The 24,708-nt window shown below is 47.2% G+C and overlaps 1 protein-coding gene across 2 annotated transcripts in view; it reads right to left on the bottom strand.

Annotated features, from left to right (window-relative positions):
* Positions 1 to 1,391: 1,391 nt before the first annotated feature.
* LOC137346266 (major histocompatibility complex class I-related gene protein-like) overlaps positions 1,392 to 24,708 on the bottom strand; it is a 96,097-nt gene continuing 72,780 nt past the window's right edge. For both annotated transcript variants that reach the window (XM_068009729.1, XM_068009728.1), the window contains exons 2-6: positions 17,161 to 17,421; positions 9,895 to 10,167; positions 8,752 to 9,015; positions 8,208 to 8,312; positions 1,392 to 7,855 (exon numbers count right to left, since the gene is read on the bottom strand). In XM_068009729.1, coding sequence (XP_067865830.1) covers positions 7,743 to 7,855; positions 8,208 to 8,312; positions 8,752 to 9,015; positions 9,895 to 10,167; positions 17,161 to 17,278 — 873 coding nt within the window. In that variant the 5' untranslated portion in view covers positions 17,279 to 17,421 and the 3' untranslated portion in view covers positions 1,392 to 7,742. The remainder of the gene's footprint in view (positions 7,856 to 8,207; positions 8,313 to 8,751; positions 9,016 to 9,894; positions 10,168 to 17,160; positions 17,422 to 24,708) is intronic.

Below are 24,708 nucleotides of genomic sequence, written 5' to 3'. Positions count from 1 at the left end.
AGGTCCCGCCCCCAGTAAAATGAGACGGGCCCGTCTCGACGTCGCGGGTCAAGGTGGGCCTCTCACTGCAGTATTTTACCAGCCCTCGCACCACGGTCCGCAGTTTCAAGGGGCCGGTAACATTCAGCCCTATGTGTCTCAACAAAAAATGAAAGAAGGACTTTGCTTAGTGAAGGACACGTGCAAAAATAATTGGAATTCCAGCAATGTGTTGAAAATTAGTACAGAACAAAGAGTTCAACTTTATGGGTGTTTTGAAAGGAAATTAAACTAGTAAAAGGACAGGAAGGATTGCAGTTTCAAGGAAATCACAGGGGTTTGACCTTTCTTCAGAGCAGCTTGAGCAACAATGGGGAGACACTGTTCCTGGACATGTGATCATATTCAGGAAGGTGTTTTTTTCACTTTGGACCCTTGACAAGTCTGTGCATTGAACAAAGAGCGGGCATTTGAAATCTTTGCTTGACCTGCCGGGAGCCAGAGTGAATAAACCCAGAAAAGTACTACCTCTCTCTCTGTAAAGGAGACTTGCATTTCTTGAAAAGGAATCCTGCTTTGCAAGGTAGCAGATTCCTGTTGCCTCCTGTGTTCGAAGAAAATCCTAAAATATGAAGAATTCTTCTACTGCTAGACTGCTGCTTGAAAACCCAAGCAGACCTGTTGCTACACCCCTGATGGAAGACCTATGTGATGCCTGCTGCAGTTAAATTGCTGTGAACACCTACCCACCACAGACTGTTCATCAACCTCATCTGAAGAGACTTTGAGTGGTATCCACCGATTTGACTCTGGGACACCTCGCCATACTGAAAACATTCTACCAGAACGTGAACCTCAATTATTTTGTTTTTATTATTCCTTCTATTCCAAAGAAACAATTATAATCCAAAACCCCCTTTTGAAAGTGGTTAACCATTTCTTTTTGAATGTATCTGCGTGTGCATGAGGGTTAAGGGAATAAGGATTTTTTTCATGTATAGATTTATCTCGTTAGTAGTTAAGACCTATTATTTATTTCCTCATAAATAGTTAATGTTACTATTGTTTAAAGAAACCTGGTTTGGTGCACTTTATTCTGGAGGAAAAATAGAGTATTTAATTTGGCCAGTCTTCGGTAGGTGGGAAACTTTATTTGATATGCTATGAACTGTAGAGCAGTGGAACTGAATTAACAATGTATTAGTCCCACCTTGGTCAGAACATATTAATTGGGGCAAAAACAAGAAATGCTGGAATCACTCAGCAGGTCTGGCAGCATCTGTGGAAAGAGAAGCAGAGTTAACGTTTCGGGTCAGTGACCCTTCTTCGGAACTGACAAATATTAGAAAAGTCACAGATTATAAACAAGTGAGGTGGGGGTGGGGCAAGAGATAACAAAGGAGAAGGTGCAGATTGGACCAGGCCACATAGCTGACCAAAAGGTCACGGAGCAAAGGCAAACAATATGTTAATGGTGTGTTGAAAGACAAAGCATTAGTACAGATTAGGTGTGAATACACTGAATATTGAACAGCAGCAAGTGCAAACCTGAAGAAAAACAACCTGAAAAACACAGTGGGTAAGCAAACTGAACAAACTAAGATGAAATGAAATAAATGCAAAAAAAAATTGTAAAAAATGTAAAAAGGAATGTAAAAAAAGGAAGAAAAAATAACTAAAAATGAAAGTAAAATGGGGGGCTGTCATGCTCTGAAATTATTGAACTCAATGTTCATGAAACAAAAACAAGAAATGCTGGAATCACTCAGCAGGTCTGGCAGCATCTGTGGAAAGAGAGTTCAATCACCTGCTGAGTGATTCCAGCATTTCTTGTTTTTGTTTCAGATTTCCAGCATCCGCAGTATTTTGCTTTTATATTAATTGGGGCTCTTGTCGGGATGATTTTCAATGTTAATTATGTGAATTGTGAGGGGGGTAATAATTTGAAAGAAGAAAAAAATAAAAGAAACAGATTTCTTTTATAATAGGTTAAAGGTTATATCATTGAAATGGGATTAGCAGTTGCAGCAGATTTTCTGGGAAAGGAGAATATGCCCCTCAGTGACTTGAAAACTTTAACCAAGATTAAACTAAAAGAACTGGCAGCACAATTGGGGTTAGAATTGAAATCAGGTGGTAAAAAAAAGCAGAGATAATTGATGTTGTAGCCCAACATCTGAAATTGGAAGAAGAGGAAGAGGAAGAGAGTAAATCAGAGGGTGATGCAGTAGAATCGGCTAAGATTCAGTTAGAAATGAAATAAAAACTTCAGGCTGAAAAAGAACTAAGAAAACTTGAATTTGGAAAGGGAGAAAGAGAGAGCACTTCAGGGAGAGAGTGAAAGAGAAGGCAGGAAATTTAAATTAAAGGAGATGGAACGAAGATTAAGGGATAGTCTTGACTCCAGGAAAATTCTGGTCAGGAAGGATCTGAATCCAGCCCAGGAACCATCGAAAAGCTGTTTAAATTCATACAAACTCTCCCTACATTTAAGTAAAGGGACAGAGAGACATTTTTCATTTCTTTTGAAAAAATAGCCTAACAAATTAAATGGACAAAGGAAAGCTGGATGCTGCTTGTGCAAAGTAGGTTGATGGGCAGAGCTCATGAAGTTTACGCCATACTTCCTGAAGAGACTTCTGCAGACTATGAGAGGGCAAAAAAAGGCTATTCCTACTGCGTATGAGTTAGTCCCTGAAGCTTCCGATAGAATTTGAGAGGGTAACGCAAATAAATTTTGATTGCTGAATACAAGCAGTAAAGATGGAAGCCATGTAGAGAATCTTAGAGAATTGGTTCTCTTGGAAGAGTTTAAAAATTCAATTCCTTCAGTAGTGAGAACTCATGTCGAGAACCAGAAGGTTTTAAAAACCAGACATGCAGTGGAAATCGCTGATGATTTTGAGCTTGTGAATTAGCCAAAGACTTTTCTCTGTCACCCCCACAAATCCGAGAAGCATATAAAGTGGGAGAGTGAAAGGACGGCAAGTAGACAGGGACAAGAAGGAACAGCTGGGAACACCACAGGATCACCTCCTCAGAACAGAAAGGAAGGTGCTGAGGGAGGAAGTGAGATCCGCAAGCCAAAGTGTTATCATTGCCACAAGGTGGGACATCTTCATTCAGAATACTTGAAGTAGTGAGGGAAACCCATGTGACTTGTTGGGGTACACAGAGCTAATGCAGAGAAAGGAGAAATAAAGACAAGAAATGCTGGAACCACTTAGCAGGTCTGGTAGCATCTGTGGAAAGAAAAGCAGAGTTAACATTTCGGGTCAGTGACCCTTCTTCGGAACTAGCAAATATTGGAAATGTCAAAGGTTATAAGTAAGTGAGCTGGGGGTGGGGCAAGAGATAACAAAGGAGAAGGTGTAGATTGGACAAGGCCACATAGCTGACCAAAAGAGAAAGGAGGTCTGACTCAGAGTACAGCAGATCAGGCTGTAGCTTTAAGAGCAACTGTAAAACCAGACACAAAAATCCCAAGTGAGTGTAGAGGTTGAGAATAAGATATCTGAAAGTTATAGAGAACTCTTATCAAAAGGAAAAGTAACTCCATATCCCTCAAGTGAGGCAGACAAACCTATCGTTATACTACGGACACAGGGACAAATCAAACTCTTTTACTGGGGAAAGGGATAACATTTCCATGAGACAGTGCATTGAATGCTAAAGTTTTCGTTAATGGTATGGGCGGGGAGTATATATCCATACCTTTGTATCAAGTGCACCTAGAGAGTGACCTAATGCCTGGGATGGCAACTGGAGGAGTTGTCCATAGCTTGTCAGTAGAGGGAATAGTTTATTATTGGGTGTATGTTTTGTAACTGAGTATATGGTTATTATTGGGTGTACAGATTATTATATAGAATTACACAAAATGTACAGCACTGAAACAGGTCATTTGGCCCAACTGTTGGTATTTATACTTCATACAAGCTTCCTCCCACTCCTCTTTATCTAACCCTAGCATTATATCATTCTAGTTCCTTTAACCCTCATGTGCTTATCTTTCTTCCTCTTAAATTGATCCGTGCTCAACACCTTAACTACCTCTTGTGGTAGCAAGTTCCACATTCTCACCACTCTGTGGTTAAAGACATTTCTCATAAATTCCCCTTTTGGATTTATTAGTGACCATGTTACATTTATGATCTCTAGTTCTGATCTCCCCCACAAGTGAAAACATGTTCTCAATGTGTAACTAATCAATCCCCTTTATACCCTGATAGTCCTGGATCAGCTCACCCCTCTGCCTTCTCTTTTCAAGCCCACATCTGCTCAATCTTTCCTGACAGTTACAACCTCTCAGATCTGTTATCAGGCTTGTCAATCTGTTTTGCACCTCCTCCACTTCCTCTTTATTCTTTTTTATAATACTGCTGGAAGAAATGTCTGTCTAGTAACCTTGTAAAATCTGAAGAAAATTAATTGAATATGATAGAAATAACTCTCACTCTCTAACTCTATTAAGAGAGATTCTATAGCAGTCTCCCCGACAGAAACACACAGGGCAGAGTCCGCCTGTTATCTCTGCTATGAGTCTGGCACAAACTCTGAAACAAGACATTCCTAAAGCTGATAAGATGGAGCCTCGTACTCTCTGCAGATAGTTGTAGACTGCAGTAAGATAGCAATGGACTGGTCAGGTGGGCAGAAAAGTGGCAAATGGAATTTAACCCAGAGAAGTGTGAGGTGAAGAATTTGGGGAGGTCAAGCAAGGCAAAAAAATACACAATAAATGGGAGGATAGTGATAAGTGTCAAGGAAGTGAGGGACCTTGGAGTGAATATCCACAGATCTCTGTAGATAGCAGGACTGGTAAATCAGGTGGTTAAGAAGGCAGATTAAATCCTTTCCTTTACTAGCTGAAGTATAGAATATAAGAGCAGGGAGGTTATGCTGGAACTGTATAACTCAATGGTTCGGCCAGACTTGAGTACTGTGTGCAGTTATGGTCACCTCATTACAGAAAGAATGGAATTGCACTGGAGAGGTACAGAGGAGATTTACGAGGATGTTGCCAGAATTGGAAAATTGCAGCTGTGAGGAAAGAGTGGATAGGAGGGGATTGTTCTCCTTGGAACAGAGAAGGCTGAGGGGCGATTTGATTGAGATGTACAAAATTGTGAGGGGTCTGGATAGAGTGGATGAAAAAGACCTATTTATCTTATCAGAGTGGTCTGTGACTCGGAGGCATAGATTTAAAGTGATCGGTGGAAGAATTTGAGGGGAGATGAGGAAAAGTATTTTTTCACCCAAAGGGTGATGGGGGTCTGGAACTCACTGCCTGAAAGGGTAGTTGAGGCAGAAACCCGCAATTCATTTCAAAGGGGCCTGGATGTGCACCTCAAATGCCATAACCTGCTGGGCTACCGACCAATTGCCGGTAAGTGGGATAAGGCTGGAGTTTTTTTTTGGCTGGGGCAGATACAATGGGCCAAGTGGCCTCATTCTGTGCCATAAACATTCTATCATTCTATGATTCTAAGTGCCTGGCAGAAATTTACAAACAATCCTAGCAAGCGATAAACCACAAGATGACTTCAGGGGCAGAGTGATGGGCATGGGAGGGGTTTACTTTTACTGTCTCTTGGTGATTGGGCAATTGGAATTGAACAAGTGATTGACAATGGGACATCAAACAGCACCGAGAAATAAAAGGATATAAACAGTTACTCGGGGGGAAATCTTCAGTCTTCTTCTGACAGAAGGAGATCTTCCTGTAGCTCGGCTTCACCCGAGTGCTGGGCTTCGGCCTAACACATTGGTTAGTTCAAGAAGACTGAGAACTCTGAGGACCAAAGAGACCAGCAACACCTCGCCTGCCTCATTCATCGGGGAGATGGTCACCATCGTTCTGACCATCTGAATGATCTGGGATCAGTAAACTATACAAAATGTTACAGGTCGTATGTATTTTCTGACTATTTAGCGTATGCATGTACCATCATATTTAAACTGCTGCTTCTTAATAAACTACTTTAAAACTACCTATGAGTGTGACCCCCTTTTTGGGTAATTTGTGACTCCCGAAAGTAAATCTTACACTACAGTGTTTCCGCTACGATGAACACATTCTGTGTGGGAGAGAATCACATCATGGACATGGTAGTTTCTAGCCTGTTCTGGTGACACTGCAGTAGCCAGAGTGCATTAGGACCAACTAGTTCACTTGTCATCAGGTTAACAAAGCAGAGTTCTCACTCCTGTACAGAAATATATGTGTGAGAGAGATGCATTATTTGTATATGAGTTTTCACCCTGTTTCCTTAGAACGACAGTATTTATTTATTTTATTTAGAGATACAGCACTGAAACAGGCTCTTCAGCCCACTGAGCCTGTGCTGACCAACAACCACCCATTTATACTAACCCTACAGTAATCCCATATTCCCTACCACCTACCTACACTAGGGGCAATTTACAATGGCCAATTTACCTATCAACCTGCAAGTCTTTGGCTCTGGGAAGAAACCGAAGCACCCGGCGATAAACCAAAAGGTCACAGGGAGAACTTGCAAACTCCGCACAGGCAGTACCCAGAATCAAACACAGGTCCATGGAGCTGTGAGGCTGTGGTGCTAAACACTGCACCACTGTGCTGCTCCCATCCAAAATACATCATGAAACTAAATTCATAAAAAACGCGAGGTGCGAGTGACAGAACAAACAGGATTAGGGTTTGGGAGTTACTGAGGAGTAAATGATGGACCATAGACAGAGGGAGATGTTTATGAGCTACTTGGATTGTGGCTGGAGATATTCGGTCAGGGCTGGAGCACAGCAAATGCCACTGGTTGCTGCTCATTGGAAACTCGACAGGAAGTACAAATCTATCAAGAAAAAGATATGAGAGCAACATTTCTTTTATAATCCTTAAATAACTGAGGAAAAGTGGGAGAGGAGGGAGAATTAAACAAATAAAATCCTTCATCTTTTATAAATATTACACATCCATCATGGGGGAGTATAGCAAAAATGTTATTGACTGGAACAAAGAGGTTTTGAGAAGGGGAGAACAGAAAGGAGGTAAAGAGAAAGCAGATCTCAGACTGTGCAGCCACTGCCATGAATTTGATGGATAGAATAACATAGAAAGTACAGCACAGAAACAGACCATTCACCCCTAACTGGTCTATGCCAGTGTTTATGATCCACATGAGCTTCCTCCCACCTCTTCATCTCACTCTATCAACATAATCTTCTATCTGACAATGGGGAATGAACCAGCATTGGTAAGAGAATTAAATGTAGGGATCATCAAGGCAATAGCGATCACATCATCAAAAGGTTTAAGACAATGATTGAGAAGGATGTAAAAAAAAAAGATAAAAGTAATAAATTGGAAAAACTAGAGTAAAAGGGGTAGAGGAGTAAAGCGATCTAGGGGGACAGATGGACAAATCATTAAAGTAATGGTGCAGGTTAGTAAGGCCATTAAAAATACAAACAAAGCATTGAGGAGGTGGTGTTTCACTGATACTCTTCGGCCCCATGTATGTCTCTGTCTCAGCTCCTGTAAATGTACAACAGAAATAAATCTCTGGTGCACAGTTTGCCTGATCTCCCAGCGATAACCCCTCCCCCTCCATGTGGCTTCAGCCTATGGGTCAGTGCTGTCCCCAGCCCCAGAATGAAGGTGTCGGGAGCAGACCACCCACCTACCCCGACAGCCCCCTGGGACTGAAGGTCTCAGGGAGATCCTCCGCCCCTCCCCCACAATCCCAAATACAGAGTCACAGATGTAGAGACGCCATCAATCACGCAGTGTCACTGTGATGAAATGACACACTCCCCGATTCTTTCATCCAGTTCACCTGCTGACCTCCATGTGCTGAAGTCCCTGGAGTTCCAGTTGGGACCCAGGAGGCCACTGGGGAAGAGAGATAAATACATGATCATAGAGAAAGGAAAACATATCAGACACAGGACACACCCACAAATACCAGCAACAAAACCCAACAGACCCCGAAAACGTACCTACACAAATACCAGCAGCAAAACCGATCAGACCCCGAAAACACACCCCACAAATACCAGCAACAAAACCCATCAGACCCAGAACACACACCATAAACACCATCAGCATCATACTGGGCCCCAGCACCCCCATTCCCACTCACCTCCCTCACCCTGGACTCCAGCACCCATATTCCCACCCCCCACCGTCACTCTGGCCCCACCTCTCCTGACAAGCATCAGTTCATTACCTCTCCAATTCCTACCTCTCTTTTTGTAGATGAAGAAAGCCAGGATAATGAGAATGATGACCAGCACAATCCCAAACACAATACCGAGAATAACAGGGACCTGGGAGTCTGACTGGGGACCTGTCAGTGAGAAACAGAGAGACAATCAGAGAGAGACACAGAGAGGGAGAAGGAGAAGCAGAGTATGACAGAGGGGGCGGAGAGAGAGGGAATGTGGTGATAGGGACAGGGGCAGGGACAGACTGAGGGAAATATGGAGTGTGTGAAGGGGAGAGAGCAAGGAAGGAGGGGGTCGGGACACGGACAGACAGAGAGAGGGCAATAGGGATTGTGAGAGAGGGTGAGGAAAGAGTGGGATAGGAGGGGGTAGGGACAGGGACAGACAGAGAGGGTGATAGAGAGTTGGTCAGACACTGAGGACATTGAAAGTTAATAGTTATTTCCCTCTCTTTGTATCCTGGGCCTCAGCCTGTTCCGGGCTGACAGCTCAGCACTGACCCTCCCTCCTGTGCTCCTGTTCTGAGGCTGGGTCCCCTCTAACAGTGAGAGACAGTCTTACCATAAATCACCACCATTGTCTCCCTCAGTGCACGGTGCTCCACCCGACAGGAATACACGGCCTGGTCTTCCGGAACAAACTCCGTCCATTTCTGGATCTGGAAGGTGTTATTGTGATTGGGTAAGATCCCAGAGGATAGGGTCTCATCGATCAAAAGTTCATCTCTCCACAGAGTCACCTCAATGTCTGGAGGGTAAAACCCGGTGACGACACAGGACAACCGGTTAGGATCACCCGGACGGGTAAAGGACACGATGGGGGCGACTGAGAGAGAGAGAAAGTGGAATCAATACAGGATCTCCAATATAGAGAGTCACTCACTGACCCTCACTCAGAGAATACCCCACTAACTGACACTCAGACCCCCCCCCTCACTCACTGACTCTCAGTCGCCCCCTCACTCACCGACTCTCAGTCTCCCCCTCACTCACCGACTCTCAGTCTCCCCCTCACTCCCCGACTCTCAGTCTCCCCCTCACTCCCCGACTCTCAGTCTCCCCCTCACTCCCCGACTCTCAGTCTCCCCCTCACTCCCCGACTCTCAGTCTCCCCCTCACTCCCCGACTCTCAGTCTCCCCCTCACTCCCCGACTCTCAGTCTCCCCCTCACTCCCCGACTCTCAGTCTCCCCCTCACTCCCCGACTCTCAGTCTCCCTCTCACTCCCCGACTCTCAGTCTCCCCCTCACTCCCCGACTCTCAGTCTCCCCCTCACTCCCCGACTCTCAGTCTCCCCCTCACTCCCCGACTCTCAGTCTCCCTCTCACTCCCCGACTCTCAGTCTCCCTCTCACTCCCCGACTCTCAGTCTCCCCCTCACTCCCCGACTCTCAGTCTCCCTCTCACTCCCCGACTCTCAGTCTCCCTCTCACTCCCCGACTCTCAGTCTGCCCCTCACTCCCCGACTCTCAGTACCCCCCTCACTCCCCAACGCTCAGTCCCCCCCTCACTCAGACACTCAGTTCCCCCCCTCACTCACTCAGTTCCCCCCTCACTCAATCAGCCCCCCCTCACTCAATCAGCCCCCCCTCACTCAATCAGTTCCCCCCTCACTCACTCAGTCCCCCCCTCACTCACTCAGTCCCCCCCTCACTCACTCAGTCACCCCCCCTCACTCACTCAGTTCCCGTCCCCTCAATCACTCACTGGGTCTCAGTATTTGATCTTTGTGCTGCAGACAAGACCTCAGCCACTGGATGCACAACTCTTTCAGATAGAAATTCCACAGCTGGTTGAGGGCCCTGTCCTGATTCCAATTGTCCTGGGCAGTGTGTGCCCATGGTGCCTGTGCCACCCACTCCGCCTTCTCTGGGTCGAAGGTCATCATGTCTTGGCCATCCCAGCCCAACTGGAGGAACTCAGTCTTGCTCCCGTCATCCTTTAGCTCACAGCCAGTCCTCACCTGCAATGTGTGTATCCCTGTCAATCAAGCACACATACAGCCAATCAGATGCAGTCCTGAGACCCCGCCTACCATTCGATGACCAGCATAACTTGTCGAATTCCCCCACCATCATCATCCTGGGGGCTGTCACCACTGACCAGAAACTAAACTGGACCAACCACATAAATACTGTGGCTACAATAGCAGGTCAGAGGTTGGGAATTCTGTGGTGACTAACACACCTCAACACTCCCCAAAACCTTTCATAGGAACAGACAAACATCAGAAATAGGAGCAGGGGCAGGCCATTTGGCCCATCGGGCCTGATCCACCAATCAATATGATCATGGCTGATCTTCTACCTCAATTCCACCTTCCTGCACTATCCCCCTATCCCTTAATTCCCTTAGTAGCCAAAAATCTATCAACCTCTGTCTTAAATAAACTGAATGACTGATGGTCCACAGCTCTCTAGGATAGGGAATTCCAAAGATTCACAAACCTTTGAGTGAAGAAATTTCTCCTCATCTCATTTCTAATCGCTCTGGAGAGAGTACAGAGGAGATTTACAAGAATTCTGCCAGGGCTATGAGGAAAGATTGGATCGACTAGGGTTGTTGTCCTTAGAACACAGGAGATTGAGTGGTAACTTAAACTGAGTTGTACAAACTTATGAGGGGCCAAGAGAGAGTAGACAGGAAGGACCTGTTTCTCCTGGTGGAGAGGTCAATTACCGGGGGCACAGATTTAAGGTGATTGGTGGAAGGATTAGAGGGGACATGAGGAAAAACCTTTTCACTCAGAGGGTGGTGGGTGTCTGGAATTCACTGCCAGGAACGGTGGTGGAGGCAGAAACCCTCAATTTTTTTAAAAGGTACCTGGACGTGCACCTGAAGTGCAAGGTTTTTTTTTAAGAGATACAGCACTGAAACAGGCCATTCAGCCCACAGAGTCTGTGACGACCATTAACCACCCATTTATACTAATCCTACACTAATCCCATATTCCTACCACATCCTCATCTGTCCCTATATTCCCCTACCACCTACCTATACTAGGGGCAATTTATAATGGCCAATTTACCTATCAACCTGTGGCTGTGGGAGGAAACCAGAGCACCCGGAGGAAACCCACGCAGACACAGGAATAACTTGCAAACTCCACACCGGCAGTACCTAGAATTGAACCCGGGTCGCTGGAGCTGTGAGGCTGCGGTGCTAACCACTGTGCCGCTGCAGGGAGGTAGCATTAGATTCAGTAGTTAGATTTTTCGTCCAGCGCAGACACGACAGGCTGAATGGCCTCCTTTTGTGCGGTAACTTTTCTATGGTTCTATCATCAGAGGAAGTGATGTCAAGTCACACCAAAACAGTTAGTTGTGGATGGAGCCTGCGACAGTAAGATGTGTTCAAGACGAGCTCATGCAGTTACTATTATGTATATATGTTCCAGTTCTGTTATAATAAAACCCCACATTTATTTTGAATATTACTTGAGTTCCTGTGAATTTTAACAACAGATCACACACCATGGGACAAGAAATATTACATGCATGCATGCAGGCATGGCCAGATTCACGGACTGCAGAGAGAGAGAGCGCAGCGGGAGCAGCGCGGGAAAAAAAATTAAAAGTGACATCAGAGTGACGCTACAATCAACATAGAGATAGCAGGGGAACTGAAAGCAGCCAGGGTAAGGCTTTAATTTAATGTAATCGAAATCAATCAAATCTGAAATAAGACTTGATTGATTCATTAATATATAAACTAAAAGCTGATGCAGATTTTATAATTTATCATACAGAGTGAGAGAGAGTGACCAGCAGGGAGTGTATTAGTTCAAATTATGACCTGGGAAATTAAAAATATTCAACTGAGTAGTGTAACAGTAAGTGTTGTTATGAGAGTATAAGCGCAGAGCAAGACTAGAGGTATTACTTAAAACTGATCATTTAAATAGGTTACTAATTAGATTGTTAAAAAGCGATTAAGTGTGACATGAACAGAGTGCTAGGAGTTTGGTGAATTGCGGGAGTTCGGTGAGGAGGGGAAGGAGGTGCTCCTTTGCATTTTCTTACTTTTTCACCTTATAGGATTTGGTTCTTGACTACAGGGGAAGAAACTAGCCATTTGGTGAATATCTGGTAAGTAGTTAAATCTAATCTATTCAATTCTTAAGGTTTAAAATAGTACAGGAACTGGTGGTAAGGCGAATAATATATATAAAAGGAAAAGAAATAAGTGAATAAAATAATTAAGTCATTCATTCAAACACATTAAGGATGGCAGGACAGGTGATGTTTCATGGCTGTAGCATGTGGGAGCTCCTGGATGCCAGTGAGATCCAGGGCAAACATGGCTGCAGGCCGTGTTGTGGCTCGAGGAGCTTCGGCTCAGAGTTTTTGAGCTGGAGGCCAAACTGCAGACACTGCACACATTAGGGAGGGGAAAGGTTACCTGGACATTTTGTTCCAGGAGGTGGTCACACCCCTTAGGATAGGGTCTTCTGATTTGGTCAGCGGTCAGGGACAGGAGAGTGTCGCTTAGGCTGAGGCAGGTCCGGGGACCCAGAGGGCAGGAGTGCAGCAGCCTCAGCCTTTGTGATTGTCCAACAGTTTTTGAGGTTCTATCAGCTTGTTTGGATGAAAATGGGGGCTGCAGGGTGGATGAGAAACCTGACCATGGCACCATAGTACAGAGAGCTATTCAAGTGGGGGGAGCAAAAAGGAATGTAGTAGTAGTAGGGTATATTATAGTGAGGGGGATTGACACTGTTCTCTGCAGCCAAGAGTGAGAGTCCAGACAGCTCTGTTGCTTGCCTCATGCTCAGGGCTGGAGAGGAACTTACAGTGACAGGGGAAGGATCCAGTCACTGTGATCCATGGCAGTACTAATAACATAGGCAGGACAAGGAAGGAGGTTCTGCATAGTCAGTATGAGGAGCTAGGCAGCAAATTAAGAAGCAGAACCTCAAAGGTAATAATCTCTGGATTATTACCTGAGCCATCTTCAAATTGCCATAGGACAAATAAGATTAGAGAAATAAATGCATGGCTCAAAGACTGGTGTGGCAGAAGAGGGATCCAGTTTGTGGGGCACTGGCACCAGTACTGGGGAAAGTGGGGCTGTACCATTGGGACGGTCCACACCTGAACCATGCTGGAGCTGGTATTCGGGTAAGCCTCATAACTAGAGAAGTACAGAGGATTTTAAACTAAATAATGGGGCAAGGAGTCAAATTTGAGAAGGTGTGGTACATCAAAGAGTACAGGCAAGGCAAGAGAGAAAGGTATTAATATGGGAAATGATAAACAGACCGTGACAGGAGGGATACAATGGATGGTAGGACCCTAGGAAGTACTGGGTCAGAGGGACCTTGGTGGACTTGTCCATAGATCACTGAGGGCAGCAGCACAGTTAGCTAAGGTGGTTAGGAAGGCAGATGGGATACTTGCCTTTATTAGCCAAGGCATAGAATATAAGAGCAGGGAGGTTATGATGGAGCTGTATAAAATGATAGTTAGGCCACAGCTGGAGTACTGTGTACAGTTCTGGTCACCACACTATAGGAAGGATGTGATTGCCCTGGAGAGGGTGCAGAGGAAATGTTGCCTGGGCTGGAGCATTTCAGCTGTGAAGAGAGACTGAAAAGTCTAGGGTTGTTTTCCTTAGAGCAGAGAAGGCTGAGGGGGGACCTGATTGAGGTATACAAAATTATGTGGGGCATTGATAGGATAGATAGGAAGAAACTTTTTCCCTTCGTAGAGGGTCAATAACCAGGGGGCATAGATTTAAGGTAAGGGGCAGGAAGTTTAGAGGGGAATTGAGGTAAATTTGTTTTTGTGGTTGGAATCCGGAACACACTGCCTGAGGGGTGGTAGAGGCAGGAACCCTCACAACATTTAAGAAGTATTTAGATGAGCACTTGAAAATCCATAGCATACAAGGCTACAGGCCAAGTGCTGGAAAATGGGATTAGAATAGATAGGTACTTGATGGCTGGCACAGACACAATGGGCCAAAGGACCTGTTTCTGTGCTGTCTAACTCTATGACTCTATGACTGTATGGTGGATGTACTGCACTTAGATTTCCAGAAGGCATTTGATAAGGTACCACATCAAAGTTTATTGTGGAAAATAAAAGTTCATGGTGTAAATTTGGCATGGATAGAAGATTGGCTTGCTAACAGGAAACAGAGAATAGGCATAAATTGGTCATTTTCTGGTTGGCAAGATGAGTGGTGTGCCACAGGGATCAGTGCTGAGGCCTCAACATTTTACAATTTATATAAATGACTTGGATGAAGGGACCGAAGGGACGGTTGCAACATTTGCTGATGACACAAAGATAGGTAGGAAAGTAAGTTGTGAAGAGGTTATACGGAGGCTATAAAAGGATATAGACTGGTTAAGTGAGTGGACAAAGATCTGGCAAATGGAGTATAATGTGGAAAAATGTGAAATTGTCCATTTTGGCAGGAAGAATGAAAAATGGTGAGAGATTGCAGAGCTCTGAGATGCAGGGGGATCTGGGTGTCCTAGTGCATGAACCACAAAAGGTTAGTATGCAGGTACAGCACGTAATTAGGAAAGCAAATAGAATGTAATCATTTTTTGCACTGGGAATTGAATGCAAAAGTAGGGAGGTTATGCTTCAGCTATACAGGGCACCAGTGAGACCACATTTAGAGTATTGTGTACAGTACTGGTCTCTTTATTAAAGGAAGGATGTAAATATATTGGAAGCAGTTCAGAGAGGGTTTACTAGACTAATACATGCAATGGCTGCTGTCTTATAAGGAAAGGTCGGACAGGGTAGGCTTGTATCCACTGCAGTTTAGAAGAGTAAGATGCGACTTGATTGAAACATATAAGATCCTGAGGGGTTTTGACAGGGTGGATGTGGAAAGGATGTTTCCCCTTCTGGGAGAATCTAGAACTAGGGGTCACTGTTTAAAAATATGGGGGCAAACATTTAAGACAGAGATGAGGAGAATTTTTTCTCTCAGAGGGTTGTGAGTCTTTGGAATTCTCTTCCTCAAAAGGCAGTGGAAGCAGAGTTTTTAAATATTTTTAAGGCAGAGCTAGATACATTCTTGTTAAGCAAGAGGGTGAAAGGTTATCGGGGGGGTTGAGGCGGGAATGTGGTGTTGAGTTACAATCAGATCAGCCATGATGTTATTGAATGGCAAAGTAGGCTCGAGGGGCCGAGTGGCCTACTCCTGCTCCCAATTCATATGTTTGCATGTTTGTATGTTCAGTATCTGAGGAGTTGCAAATAGAACTGAATACTGTGCCAGCATCAGCAAACATCCCGCTTCTGACCTTGTGATGGAAGGAAGGTCATTGATGAAGCAGCTGAAGATGGTTGGGCCTCGGACACAACCCTGAGGAACTCCTGCAGTGATGTCTTGGAGCTGAGATGATTTGCCTCCAACAACGACAACCATCTTCATTTGTGTTAGTTATGACTCCAACCAGTGAATACTTTTCCCCTGGATTCCCATGGACTCCGGTTTTGCTAGGCCTCCTTGATGCCACTCGGTCAAATGCTGCCTTGATGTCAAAAGCAGCCACTCTAACCTCATGTCTTGAGTTCAGCTCTTTTGTTCATGTTTGGATCAAAGCTGTAATCTGCTCTGGAGCTGAATGACCCTGGCAGAATCCAAACTGAGCATTGGTGAGCAGGGGAATAGAGAGACACTGGGGGAAATAGAGACACAGGGGGATGATTAGAGAGACACGCGCGGGGAATTGAGATACACATGGGAGGAATAGAGAGACACGGGCAGGGGGAATACAAAGACACGGGAATAGAGAGACACAGGCAGGGGAAATAGAGAGACATGGGAATAGAGAGACACAGGTGGGGGAATGGAGAGACACAGGCAAGGGGAATAGAGAGACACGGTAATAGAGAGACACAGGCGGTGGAATGGAGAGACACAGGCAGGGGGGAATACAGAGACACAGGAATAGAGAGATACAGGTGGGGGAATGGAGAGACACAGGCGGGGGGGAGTACAGAGACACGGGAATAGAGAGACACGGATATAGGGAATATAGAGACACGGGAACAGAGAGAAAAAGGCAGGGGGAATAGAGAAACACAGGCAGGCAGGAATACAGAGACACAGGAATAGAGAGACACGGGCAGGGGGAATACAGAGACACGGGAACAGAGACACAAGCGGGGGAATAGAGAGACACAGGCAGGAGGAATGCAGAGACACGGGAACAGAGAGACATGGAGGGGAAGACAGAGACTTGGGAACAGAGAGACACGGAGGGGAAGACAGAGACATGGGAATAGAGAGACACAGGCGAGGGAATAGAGAGACACGGGAAGAGAGAGACATGGGCGGGGGGGAATACAGAGACACGCGGGGGGAATAGAGAGACAAAGGCAGGGGAATAGAGAGACATGCACGGGGAGTACAGAGATATGGTGATAGAAAGACACAGAGGAATAGAGACACGATGCAGGGGGAATACAGAGACACGGGAATAGAGAGACACGGAGGGGATTAGAGAGACACGGGGAAGAATAGAGGGACACGGGGAGGAATTGAGGGACACGGGGAGGAATAGAGGGACACAAAGAGGAATAGTGGGACATAAAGAGGAGCAGAGGGAGACAAGAAGAATAGAGGGAGACGGGGGGAATAGAGGGAGACGGGGGGAATAGTGAGACATGGGGGTGGAATAGAGAAACATGGGGCTGGAATAGAAGGACATGGGGAAACAGGAAGATGTGGGGGAACAGAAAGGCACATCATGTCAATGTGAATTTTCTTTGTCCAAAAGGTAATGACATCACGCGGGGAAGGACAGGATTGTGAATTTGCAGCACACCGATCTCTCTCTACCCCAGAGATACAGAGCTCCACCACCTCCTTTCCCCAGCCCCACCCACAAACACACCAAGACACAGAGCTCCACCCCAGGGACACATCTCCATCCCAGGAACACAGATCCTGCTCCACTGCTACCTACGTCCACCTTGCCGGCCCCACTCTCAAACTCACCACCAGTCTGTTTGTTCAGGGACATGAGGTATGCGAAACTGAAGTTCCGTTCCTGCTCTGCTTCCTGCAAAAGCTGTTCCATCTGATCCATGGATATGGGTAACGTATTCATGAACATCCACCGATCCCGGAGGATCACCCTCTTCCGATCGCTGTCATACACAATAACCTGTATTTGATCCAGATAACCAACGGCCACAAATTCCGGAAGATTGGGAATCGGAGTTGTAATTGTGGCAAAACCCTGCAAAAGGTGAGATTCTGAACACAGAGGGAGAGAGGGAGAGAGACACATCAGGACATGAGCTAAGAAACTAAGAACCTAGGAAATAGGAACAGGAGGCCATTCAGGCCCTTCAGCCTTTCTGCCATTCAATAAGATCATGGCTATTCAGATTGTGGCCTTAACTCCACTTTCCGACCTGCCATCCCAAAACCTGATGACTCCCTTGGAGATCAAAAATCTGCCAAACTCAGCCTTGAACATATTCAATGACCCAGCCTGCACTGCTCTCTGGGGAAGAGAATTCCAAAGATTCACAACTCTCTGAGTACTGTGTACAGTTTTGGTCTCCTTACCTAAGGAAGGATAAACTTACCAGGAAGTTTCACCAGACTAATCCCTGGGATGGCAGGATTGATTTATGAGGAGAGATTGAGGAGACTGGGCCTGTATTCTCTAGAGTTTCAAAGAATGAGAGGTCATCTCATTGAAACTTACAAATTTTTAGAGGGCGTTACAGGGTAGTTGTAGATAGGATGTTTCCCCTGGCTGGTGACATAATCTCAGAATAAGCAGGAGGCCATTTAAAACTGAGATATGGAGGAATTTCTTCACTCAGAGGGTGGTGAATCTTTGAAATTCTCGACGGAGAGGGCTGTGGAGACTCAGCCATTAAGTACGTTCAAGACAGAGATCAATAGATATCTGGATACTAATGACATCAAGGGATATGGGGATAGTGCAGGAAAGTGCCATTGTGGGAGATGATCGGCCTTATCTAATTGGATGGTGCAGCAGGCTCGATGGGCTGAATAGCCTACTCCTGTTCCGATGTTCATAGAAGCAATTCCTCTTCATCTCTGTCTAAAAAGGGAGACCCCTTATTTTGGAAATGTGCCGGATGGCGGTGAAGGCATGGGGGTGTTTACATGGAGGAGCAGGGGAGGGAGGAGGGGAGGACATGGTGGAGTGCTCGGGCGCCTGGAGGAGCAGGGGAGGGAGGAGGGGAGGACATGGTGGGGTGATCGGGTACCTGGAGAAGCAGGGGAGGGAGGAGGGGAGGACATGGTGGAGTGCTCGGGTGCCTGGAGGAGCAGGGGAGGGAGGAGGGGAGGACATGGTGGAGTGCTCGGGTGCCTGGAGGAGCAGGGGAGGTAGGAGGGGAGGACATGATGGGGTGATCGGGTGCCTGGAGGAGCAGAGGAGGAAGATGGGGTAGACATGGTGGGGTGATCGGGTGCCTGGAGGAGCAGGGGAGGAAGATGGGGAAGACATGGTGGGGTGATCGGGTGCCTGGAGGAGCAAGGGAGGAAGGAGGGGTAGACATGGTGGGGTGATCAGGTGGCTGGAGGAGCAGGGGAGGTAGGAGGGGAGGACATGGTGGGGTGATCGGGTGCCTGGAGGAGCAGGGGAGGAAGATGGGGAAGACATGGTGGGGTGATTGGCTGCATGGAGGAGTAGGGGAGGGAGGAGGGGAAGACGTGGTGGGGTGATCAGGTGCCTGAAGGAGCAGGGGAGGGAGGAGGGGAGGACATGGTGGGGTGATCGGGTGCCTGGAGGAGCAGGGGAGGAAGATGGGGTCGACATGGTGGGGTGATTGGCTGCGTGGAGGAGTAGGGGAGGGAGGAGGGGAAGACATGGTGGGGTGATCAGGTGCCTGGAGGAGCAGGGGAGGGAGGAGGGGAGGACATGGTGGGGTGATCGGGTGCCTGGAGGAGCAGGGGAGGGAGGAGGGGAGGACATGGTGGGGTGATCGGGTGCCTGGAGGAGCAGGGGAGGGAGGAGGGGAGGACATGATGGGGTGATTGGGTGCCTGGAGGAGCAGGGGAGGAAGATGGGGAAGACATGATGGGGTGATCGGGTGCCTGGAGGAGCAGGGGAGGAAGATGGGGTCAACATGGTGGGGTGATTGGCTGCGTGGAGGAGTAGGGGAGGGAGGAGGGGAAGACATGGTGGGGTGATCGGGTGCCTGGAGGAGCAGGGGAGGAAGATGGGGTAGACATGGTGGGGTGATTGGCTGCATGGAGGAGTAGGGGAGGGAGGAGGGGAAGACATGGTGGGGTGATCAGGTGCCTGGAGGAGCAGGGGAGGAGAAGCGGAGGATAAAGGGTAAAGTGATCGAGTTCATGGAGGAACAGGGGAGGGAGGAGGAGAGGAGATGGTGGGGTGATTGGCTGCGTGGAGGAGTAGGGGAGGGAGGAGGGGAATGTCCTGGGTGGGCAGTGGTTGCTATTGCTGCTGAAGCTGGCTGTGGGCAGCTTCTGAGGTGGAGGGTTGATTTGAGTTTTGCAGTCAGCAAATGGTCATGAGGGGCCTAAAGGGAGGGATGAGCACTGTCAATATCAGGGACCTGTGGGGCGAATTCAGGATACTGGCTGGTGGATGGAATGGTCAGATTCAATGGGGATCAATGGATTCTGTAGGTGGGGGAAGGTCAAGACTTAGGGTTGTGTATTCTACAAATATGAAAGGGAGGGGAACAGGACTCGACAACAATGGTCAGGTCGATGTGAGGAGGTTCCGGGGTCAGAATTGGCTCATCGATAGCAACGGGACCAGTAAAAGGGAGGAAGGAATGGCACGAATCAGTTGATTATGACACTATGCACGGTACTGGGAGAGGATCGATGGTAATGAAGAGAATGGTTAAGGTTATATTTGGCGGGTCAAAGATGACGGGCTCAGGCTGGACGGTGGCAGGAGGTGGTTGGAAGGTGAGGGGAGGTGCCCTGAATTCTAGACGCACCATTTTCTCCAATAATACAAGCCGCATGGCCACTCATGGATTGCAAGGAGAGTGGGAGGAGAAAACAATAGTCGGTGTGTCTTTCACTGGACTGAAAATCTAAGGCACATAAAAAATGAACTGTTCATTGCTTCGATGCTTCAGCTGACTGGTAACAGAGGGCTGAACTGCCACACTCTGCTTATTTATTGTTAAGAACGACGACAGTGACATTGGTCTCATACACCCAATTTGTCTCGTACCACAGGATGAAGAACAAAGGGAGAGATTCAGGAGGGCTCTTTTCCCTCAATGCATGATGCCTGAACGACAGCAACAGGCAGAAAAGGAAGGTGAGGATACTCCGAATGAGGACATCCAGGAATGGCCTTATCGAAGACAGACACTGGCACATCATCACATCCTAAGAACAAGGGCAGATTACCTTCACATGTCAGAGAGGCAATGCCAGAGACCCCTGAGGATGTCACGTGAAATGGTCACAGAAATTTACAGGATCCTGCAGCATGACCTGCAGCCACTCAGCTTCGGTGGGAATCAAAGCGTGGCTACCCGACCCGAACCCAACCGGGCCCGAAGACATATGTCGGGTTTGGGTCGGGTGCCTCTTCCGGGTCCGGCATTCAGGCTCGGGTCGGGTCGGGCCAGCTTGGACACATTGACAGCCAGGACGTCAAGGCGGGAAACATACATCCAGACTCCGCACTTGTCTACAGTCAGCGATTCCATCCAAGGTAGAGCACAACCTCTTTAGTATAATCAACTTCATTCCAGTGGTCGGGTCAGGTCGTGTCGGGCACAGGAAAAAATGAAAGGACCCGGACCAGGTCAGGCTCGGGTCGGATGTGGTTCTGTCAGGCTCGGGTTGGGTTTCAGTTGCAGGCCTGAGCCAACCTTTAGTGGGAATCACATGCCAGTTGCCCTCAAGGTGACCGCTGCACTTAATTTCTGTTGCAAACGGGACCTTCCAGGGATCGACGGGTGACATATGTGGCATATCACAGTCGACGACTCACAGGTCTATCAAAGAGGTGACCCATGCTCTTTCTCGACGTGCCAATGATTTCACCTACTTAGCTGCAGACAGGGACAGCCAGACATAAATTCTGCAGCCTTTGGTACAACCATTGGGTTCTCTGGAGTGTAAGGGGTGATCGACTGTCCTCATGTGGCCATTAGAGCTCCCTGGGACCAGCCTGCCGCATTTGTGAATCACAAAGGCTTCCACTCTTTAAACATACAAGTTGTTTGTAACCACAGGAGAATATTAACGCACGTTTGTGCACGTTTCCCAGGGAGCTGTCACGATCATACATTTTGAGAAACTCACAGTTGCCAGGGGTTTTTGCGGAAGCAGCCGAACTGGACGGCTGGATCCTGGGTGACAAGGGTTACCCACTTTGTGCATGGTTGATGACCCGCGTACATCATCCCCAAAGTGCTGCTGAAGACAGATACAATGCTGCTGTTAATTAACCAATCCTCTATCCATGTTAATATATCCCCCAACACTCAGACTGGTTTCAATCTCATACTGAAGAGCTGGAACCAGTCATAGCCGCTAAGCGCATTGCACTGTTGAACTACAAGAAAGCCCCCAGCGAGTTAACATCCATAGCACTTAAAGCAGCCAGAAGCACTGCACAAAGAACAGCCAGGCGCTGTGCAAATGACTACTGGCAACACCTATGCAGTCATATTCAGCTGGCCTCAGACACCGGAAACATCAGAGGAATGTATGATGGCATTAAGAGAGCTTTTGGGCCAACCATCAAGAAGATCGCCCCCCTAAATCAGGGGCCATAATCGCTGACCAACGCAAGCAAATGGACTGCTGGGTTGAGCATTACCTAGAACTGTACTCCAGGGAGAAGGTTGTCACTGAGACTGCCCTCAATGCAGCCCAGCCTCTACCAGTCATGGATGAGCTGGACGTACAGCCAACAAAATCGGAACTCAGTGATGCCATTGATTCTCTAGCCAGTGGAAAAGCCCCTGGGAAGGACAGCATTACCCCTGAAATAATCAAGAGTGCCAAGCCTGCTATACTCTCAGCACTACATGAACTGCTATGCCTGTGCTGGGACGAGGGAGCAGTACCTCAGGACATGTGTGATGCCAATATCATCACCCTCTATAAATACAAAGGTGACCGCGGTGACTGCAACAACTACCATGGAATCTCCCTGCTCAGCATAGTGGGGAAAGTCTTTGCTCAAGTCGCTTTAAACAGGCTCCAGAAGCTGACCGAGCCCGTCTACCCTGAGGCACAGTGTGGCTTTCGAGCAGAGAGATCGACCATTGACATGCTGTTCTCCCTTCGTCAGATACAGGAGAAATGCCACGAACAACAGATGCCCCTTTACATTGCTTTCATGATCTCACCAAAGCCTTTGACCTCGTCAGCAGACGTGGTCTCTTCAGACTACTAGAAAAGATTGGATGTCCACCAAAGCTACTAAGTATCATCACCTCATTCCATGACAATATGAAAGGCACAATTCAACATAGCGGCACCTCATCAGACCCCTTTCCTGTCCTGAGTGGCGTGAAACAGGGCTGTGTTCTCGCACCCACACTTTTTGGGATTTTTTTCTCCCTGCTGCTCTCACATGTGTTCAAGTCTTCTGAAGAAGGAATTTTCCTCCACACAAGATCAGGGGGCAGCGAAGTCCAAAGTACGGAAAGTCCTCATCAGGGAACTCCTCTTTGCTGACGATGCTGCTTTAACATCTCACACTGAAGAGTGTCTGCAGAGTCTCATCGACAGGTTTGCGGCTGCCTGCAATAAATTTGGCCTAACCATCAGCCTCAAGAAAATGAACATCATGGGACAGGACGTCAGAAATGCTCCATCCATCAATATTGGCGACCACTCTCTGGAAGTGGTTCAAGAGTTCACCTACCTAGGCTCAACTATCACCAGTAACCTGTCCCTAGATGCAGAAATCAACAAGCGCATGGGAAAGGCTTCCACTGCTATGTCCAGACTGGCCAAGAGAGTGTGGGAAAATGGTGCACTGACACGGAACACAAAGGTCCGAGTGTATCAAGAATGTGTCCTCAGTACCTTGCTCTACGGCAGCGAGGCCTGGACAACGTATGTCAGCCAAGAGCGATGTCTCAATTCATTCCATTTTCGCTGCCTCCGGAGAATACTTGGCATCAGGTGGCAGGACCGTATCTCCAACACAGAAGTCCTCGAGACGGCCAACATCCCCATCTTATACACACTACTGAGTCAGCGGCGCTTGAGATGGCTTGGCCATGTGAGCCGCATGGAAGATGGCAGGATCCCCAAAGACACATTGTACAGCGAGCTCGCCACTGGTATCAGACCCACCGGCTGTCCATGTCTCCGCTTTAAAGACGTCTGCAAACGTGACATGAAGTCCTGTGACATTGATCACAAGTCGTGGGAGTCAGTTGCCAGTGTTCGCCAGAGCTGGCGGGCAGCCATAAAGGCGAGGCTAAAGTGTGGCGAGTCGAAAATACTTAGCAGTTGGCAGGAAAAAAGACAGAAGCGCAAGGGGAGAGCCAACTGTGTAACAGCCCCGACAAACACATTTTTCTGCAGCACCTGTGGAAGAGCCTGTCACTCTAGAATTGGCCTTTATAGCCACTCCAGGCGCTGCTCCACAAACCACTGACCACCTCCAGACGCTTACCCATTGTCTCTCGAGATAAGGAGGCCAAAGAAGAAGAATATCCCCCAACACCAGGAGCTGCTATCTTGAATCATAATCTTTTTTGTGGCAACTTATCGAATGCCTTTTGGAAATCCAAATACACTGCATTTACCACCTCCTCTGTATCTACCCTGCTTGACATATCTTCAAAGAATGGTAAAAATGTTTGACAAACACAAAACACTGAACAGACATAGAGGGACATGAATGAAGAAAAAAGTAACAACCCCATTCCTCCAATCCCACAGATCTTTCCCAACCCCAAACGATATTCCCATGGCCTGTGTTCTCTCTCCCCAATCCTCAACTGCACCCCACACCACTCATTCTGAGCCCCACTCATTCCTCCTCCAGACCCACTGTGATCCAACCCGATCAGTTAGCTGGAACCTGGGGCACTAATCTGTGTGGCCTCCTCCTCCAGCATCATCTAGAGAACGGTGAGGTGCAAGGCCAAAAATCCAGGCTCCACAGATCTCAGCATTTGAGCTTGTGCTGTGAACACAGTGTGAGCTGGGGGCGCCATTCCCGAATTTCACCCCAGAGACTTGTTTATCTGAGTTTGCTCACAACACTAAGTCAGGTAGCACAGTAAATTGTGTGGACAGTGACAGGAAAGTGCTGAAGAACATTGATGGATTAATAGAGCAGATAAAACTGTGGCAGATGTTGTTCAATGTGGGGAAATGTGAGGAAATGATCGAGGAGTTTAAAATGTTAAAAGGATTCAATAGGGTAGATCGAGAGGAACAATTTTATCTGGTGGTTAAATCGAGAACCAGATAACATCATTTTAAAGTTAGAGTCAAGCTGTTCAGGAGTGAAATCAGGAAACACTGTTTTCATACAAAGGGCAGTGGAAATCTGGAACTCTCTCCATCAAAAGGCTG

Source organism: Heterodontus francisci, chromosome 29 (assembly GCF_036365525.1).
Source record: "Heterodontus francisci isolate sHetFra1 chromosome 29, sHetFra1.hap1, whole genome shotgun sequence".
NCBI classification, from domain to species: Eukaryota; Metazoa; Chordata; class Chondrichthyes; order Heterodontiformes; family Heterodontidae; genus Heterodontus; species Heterodontus francisci.
The sequence above is the reverse complement of the archived record's forward strand: the minus strand, read 5'-3'. Positions and strand labels throughout refer to the sequence as shown.